This window comes from Oncorhynchus mykiss, chromosome 4 (genome assembly GCF_057628025.1).
Source record: "Oncorhynchus mykiss isolate SJ-2025 chromosome 4, ASM5762802v1, whole genome shotgun sequence".
Lineage (NCBI taxonomy): Eukaryota > Metazoa > Chordata > Actinopteri > Salmoniformes > Salmonidae > Oncorhynchus > Oncorhynchus mykiss.
In genome coordinates, this window is record NC_143025.1 from 66334563 (window position 1) to 66340562 (window position 6000).

A 6000-nucleotide genomic window follows, 5' to 3' on the forward strand; every position below is an offset into this window, starting at 1 on the left:
GGAGCTGCCACAACACGTGGAGGCGCACCGGAGGTCTTAAGCGCAGAGCTGGCATAACTCATCCTGGCTGGATACACCTCTTAGCCCTGCAAGTGCGGGGAGCTGAAACAGGCCGCACTGGGCTTTGCTGGCGAACCGGGGACACCGTGCGTAGAGCTGGCGCAGGATAACCTGGGACGCGCTGGAGGTCAGGAACGCTGAGCCGGCACAGTCCGTCCTGGCTGAATGCCCACTCTAGCACGGCCACTGCGGGGAGCTTGCACAGAGCGCACTGGGCTGTGGCTGCGCAGAACCGGATAACACGGTGCTTGACCAGTCATTCTCTCCCCACGGTAAGCACGGGGAGTTGGCTCAGGTCTACAACCTGACTCCGCCAATCTCCCCGTGTGCCCCCCCCAAAAACTTTTTGGGGGCTGCCTCTCGTGCTTGCTTCGTTGCCGTGACTCCCTCGCTGCTTCCACCTGTTCCCATGGGAGGCGATTCCTTCTGGCCAGGAGCTCCTCCCATGTCCAGGATCTTTTGCCGTCCAGGATGTCCTCCCATGTCCAGTCCTCCTGACCACGCTGCTTGGTCCATTTGTGGTGGGATCTTCTGTAACGTTTGTCGTCGGAAGGAGACCAAGGTGCAGCGGGGTAAGTGTTCATGATTCTTTGTTTACTCAGAAGAAGAATAGAATAAGAATAGAATAAGAAGAAGAAGAATAACGAATCATCACGTTCTGCAGGCTTCACAGAGCTAACAAAAAACAAGATCCCACAATCACCAAAGGGAGAATGACAACTTATATGTGATCCCCAATCAGAGACAACGATAAACAGCTGCCTCTGATTGGGAACCACACTTGGCAAGAAACAAAGAAATAGAAAAAAAGAAACTAGAATGCCCACCCTATTCACACCCTGGCCTAACCAAAGTAGAGAATACAAGCCTCTATGGCCAGGGCGTGACTGTTGTAGTTTCTACATAGTTTATGCGCTAAACTAATTAGAATATTGGCCTGTATTCTACATAGTTTAGCGCATAAAGCGTGATAATGAACTACAATGGCCATAATCCATTGCGCATCTACGGAAGAGGCACAAGAATGCGCAGTCACGAGGTGATATCGAGAGCAGCTGTTGCTTCGCGGTATCTCTACCTGAACATACATGATCTAAGTGATTTGATAGTTGATATTCAGCAGTCATAAAAGTATGCCTTATTTACATTGAAGAACTACTAAAATGGTGACTTTGTCAGACGGCACAGGCAGCAGCTCTATAGAGATGAGATGATGACTTGGAATGAAAACAGCCACCAAATAAAACACATGTAAGATACACAACATCAGAAATATTTCATTAACGTGAATAGTAATCGGCTGTCATCACCATCATGGGATTTTTCTAATCTGTTTTAATTCTGTGTTACAACATTCAACCCACATTTTTAATAATGAAACCGAACAGATCTCAAAAAAGCACTAATCGCTCAGACTACTCTGCTTCTCCTCACTCTGGAAATGGAGTGGTGCCCACAAGGTTACCGTGGCTATGCAGGGCGGGCGTGGCGTCATCCAATCCCTGTCCATTTTATAGTCTGTAAATTTTAACGAGTGTCACATCTGCACCTGATTAAGGACTTTTAGGGTATAGGCCCTCCTGCACTCCAACCGCTGCTGCTGGGCTCAACTTTTTGGATTTGCGACTTCACGCCGAGCCCAATAGCTTTTGGCAGGCGGCAGGAAACATAAATTGTTTCGAGTCTTGTCGTTTTAATTTATTTATCATTCTACATTGTTTGCTTGGCTCACACCAAGCTTGGCAGGGAAAATATTGGCATGGGAGAGTTGCTGAACTGTTTGTTCCCGTAGTTGGTTTTGGGATTTGTGAGACCGTTCCACTGTCCTCTCTGACACTCTCAGACATCTAGTGGACGTTCTCGCAGACTGATGCACTCATGGACATCAACTAGGAGTGGAGGTTGTTGACGTAAATATCTGGGTTCTCTTAAGGCCTCGTGTTGATCAGAAATTAGTGTTTGAACTAAACTGAGTCTCGCTCTCCTTCCCTCAGATATCTGTTCCTGCTGTTCTCTGATGACGACCATCTTCCTTTCGAGCACTGGGTGTTCAACACAGAGGCCCACCCCCTCCCTGTCATCAAGAAGGAGATGACGGACACAGACAAGCCCAACCAGCTGGAATAGAGTGGACCACCCCCTGACCTGACTCCACCCATCTCGGAACTCCTCTATCCCCTCCCTCTCTGAGCAGTGGGCGGGGCTGTCTATTTTACTCCTCCCCCACTGTGGGTGGAGCTCACCCAGACAGGTCACTCCCCTGGTAGACTGGACTCACTCCTGTTTTTGAGTCCATGATCAAACCAGATGGAACCGGACCGGGCTGCCTGCCTCTCCTGACCCAGACTGCCCTCTACTGGGGACTGGGAACCACCACTCAGAACCACCTCGTCCATGAGTGCTTGTCTTGTCATCGTGTAGAGATAACAATCAGTCTGCATGCTGCCCTCCCCTCCCAGTGCTGTAGAGGCTGTAAGATTTACCCTCCTCTATGAGGAGAACAGGACACTACTACGCTGTAAGATTCACCATCACTCAAAAAAAGCCATACTGATTTGAATACAGCTTTATCATTTTCTTTCTTTCCATGTATTTTGGGTATGTGGTTGTGGGTGTGACTGAAAACAGATTTTATGTCAATCAACATATTATCGGATTTGGGTTGTTCTTATCGTAAATATGATTTTAGTCGCACTTAAACAATGGACCATTTAGGTGTATTTCTGTTAAAGACCCAGAGCTTGATTCTCACCTGCTCTATAGCTGAAATACAGTCAAAATAGTGCCTTTCCGTCTGAAATAGTCTATCGAATAAGCAGTTCAGGCAAATTGCAAGGCTTTTATTTATACAGGTAGTCTGGTAGTTAGCAGACGGTCCAGGTGGCATTGGCTGAAGGTTTTATCACCTTTACCACACTGCCATCTAGTTTTGGACAACCAGTACTACAACAGTCCAGTCCTCCAGTCATTTGAGTGTAGCAGGTCGCAGTAGGTTTATAAAGGGGATGAAGTCACAGGGAAAAGACCTGCGGTGAGGACAACCTCTCAGTTAATGAAGTGGACACATTTACCGTTTAGCTTGGTCCCTTCTTCCTGAAATATGGAACGTGTTGGGAAAGTAGAGTTCATCCCTTCTATCAACATGTCATCAATTCATTCAGCCTAGTCAGTTTGTCAGAGCTCACTTCATTTCCCCACCCCCATCAACATGTTCCTTTGTTCTTAAATTGACAAAGTTGCTGTGTGTTTTTGTTTTTTCTTTATTAGAGGTGGTAAAGACAATGAATCCCATGTGATGTAAAATAGTTGCTATGCTGATAATTTATTCCGTAGTACATTGGAAGGAAGGTTTGGGATCAGGCCCCTAGGTGGCACTGTGGAGAGCGAGGGCACTGTGTTGTGGATTATTTGGGAGTTGGGGGAGACCAGGGCAGAGTCGGACCAAGAGCTTGGTAGTCAATCATATGGAACAAATGCATCGTATGAATGAATGTACCATCAAATGTGATGTTTAAGATTATTTTGCCTTCGTTGTTCTTAATTTGTTGATTAGTTTGTTGATTCCTTTCTTCTGGAAAGCACAAAATGCTGAAGGAATGTGTCGTGGTACCCATCAGAAGAAGCTGTTAGTCCGTTCAGGAGAATAAGAGGAAGCACAAGAGGAGTTGTTTAGTTGTGTTGATATGCAATGAGAAGATGCAAGTAAGGTTCTCTGTTCACTACACTGGATGAAATCCACTCGCATATGAACATGTAAACATGCTGAATACTGTTTAGAGAAAAGAGGACCAATAGATTGAAATGGTCACATACGGGACACATAGACATTCACACTACACACACTCATGACCATGGAAGTTTATGGACACTCAGACATGGACGTTAGAGAGAGGAGTGTGTTTGTAGGAAACCGTAGTCAAACAGTTCTGTTCTTCTGCGGTGTACTTTCACAGACAGGGGGCGCTGATGTTCCTAAAATGTCTCCCCATACATCTTATTGGGAAATAGATGGGGTACGATCAAGAGGCCTTCGTCTTTTTTTGAAGTCATATTCTGACCCTAGAAAATAGAGCAGAGGTTTAAGAAGCCTCACTGATATCCGCCACCTGCTGGAGCTACACTCTTCCAGGCCTCCTATTGAAACGCCAGCAGGTCATCCTCGGCTTTCTCTACTGTTCTTTAAAAAGACAAAGTCAAAGTAATCCCTGTTTACCTTACTGGAGGAAGCAATATTAATGTCCATATACATTGAGATCCCCCTCCACCTAGTTAATTATGGCAGCCATTCAGGCTCCAGGGAAGAGAGTATCACTCACTATACACTGTAGATATGACATTGCTGCATTCACCGTCTCTGAGAGCCTAAAAGGCGCTGCATATTCAATCCGATATCTGCATTGGCCGTGCAGCATTTACAGTGATACAGCCTCTGCAGAAGTCAGGGCGTTCATACTTTGTGAGCTTTGCAGAGCAGTGCAGAGCTGTTGTCAAGGAAGTGAGTTTGTGTTTATTCTGGACCTCCCGCCTTCCCCTACCGTCAACCAATCATGTCAATGCGGAGCTATACAGAGCCTTCCGCATTGTTACAAAATTCGAGAGGCTCACAGGGATGCGGTACGGAGCTCAATTTGGCCTCTGAGTGCCTCCAGAGGCGCCGCAATTGCGTCACACCATCCATATGGCGCCTCAGACCACGTTGTCAGATCAAGCATAAATTGTCTCTAAGTGTCTCCCGACTGTTGCAGCTTTTGGGAGCAGAAGGGATGACTCGTAGGAATACAGAAAAACGGTAAAGTCGCTGTAAAATGAAAACATGACACATTTATTTTCCTCTTTCTTTCAGTATGCAGACTAGAAGACGTGCTGTTCATTTCCAATTGACTTTGTGGTTGAATATTGTGTTGACGATCTCTCGCATTACAATGCCTTTTATTTGTGAATCTCTTGTTAATGGTTTCGTGAAACAACCTCAGAAATGTAAACTGTACAATATTGCTGATAATCATTCCATTGCACATAGGTTATTTGGGTTAATGTTATTTTAATTTTGTGGGAAATTGTTATGTTTGTTTATGTTTCTTTCATATTAAAATGTAAATATTCCATTCTACATTTATATAAATCTTACGAACTTATGGATGAAATGATGTTAATGAGCAGCAAAAATTTTCATAAACTATATTTGTTACACTTCTATTGTGAATAAAACAATCTTTTAATAGATAGCCTTTTTGGTGTTTTCATTCTTAAATGTAATCTTGACATCAATGATATTAGTCCTCCAATGGGTCAAATGTGTCTGATAATCAGAGGCTGCATAGGGCTCTCACCACTGTTTTTTCAGCGCTGTAAGAGAGAGGATACCAAACCACTTCCAAGTGAAGCTGTATGTATAGCTGTTCTCCACTAGGTGGCAGAAGAGCATCAAAACATTGTTTGATGTATTGCTCCTCTTTCAACTCTGCTTGCTTTGTGTTGACCTTCAGACATGCTTATTGCATGTAGTTGTATGCGTCGTTAATCAATCAAATGTATTTATAACGCCCTTTTTACATCTGCAGTCGTCACAGTGTTTATACAGAAACCCAGCCTAAAACCACCAATCAATCAATCAAATGTATTTATAATGCCCTTTTTACATCTGCAGTCGTCAGTGTTTACAGAAACCCAGCCTAAAACCACAAATCAATCAATCAATCAAATGTATTTATAATGCCCTTTTTACATCTGCAGTCGTCACAGTGTTTATACAGAAACCCAGCCTAAAACCACAAATCAATCAATCAAATGTATTTATAATGCCCTTTTTACATCTGCAGTCGTCACAGTGTTTATACAGAAACCCAGCCTAAAACCACAAATCAATCAATCAAATGTATTTATAATGCCCTTTTTACATCTGCAGTCGTCACAGTGTTTATACAGAAACCCAGCCTAAAA

The 6000-nt window shown here is 44.2% G+C and overlaps 1 protein-coding gene across 2 annotated transcripts in view; it reads left to right on the plus strand.

The window, feature by feature from the left end:
• LOC110522207 (mannosyl-oligosaccharide 1,2-alpha-mannosidase IA) overlaps positions 1–5283 on the plus strand; it is a 167652-nt gene extending 162369 nt beyond the window's left edge. For both annotated transcript variants that reach the window (XM_021600408.3, XM_036975779.2), the window contains exon 12: positions 2055–5283. In XM_021600408.3, coding sequence (XP_021456083.2) covers positions 2055–2187 — 133 coding nt within the window. In that variant the 3' untranslated portion in view covers positions 2188–5283. The remainder of the gene's footprint in view (positions 1–2054) is intronic.
• Positions 5284–6000: the final 717 nt, after the last annotated feature.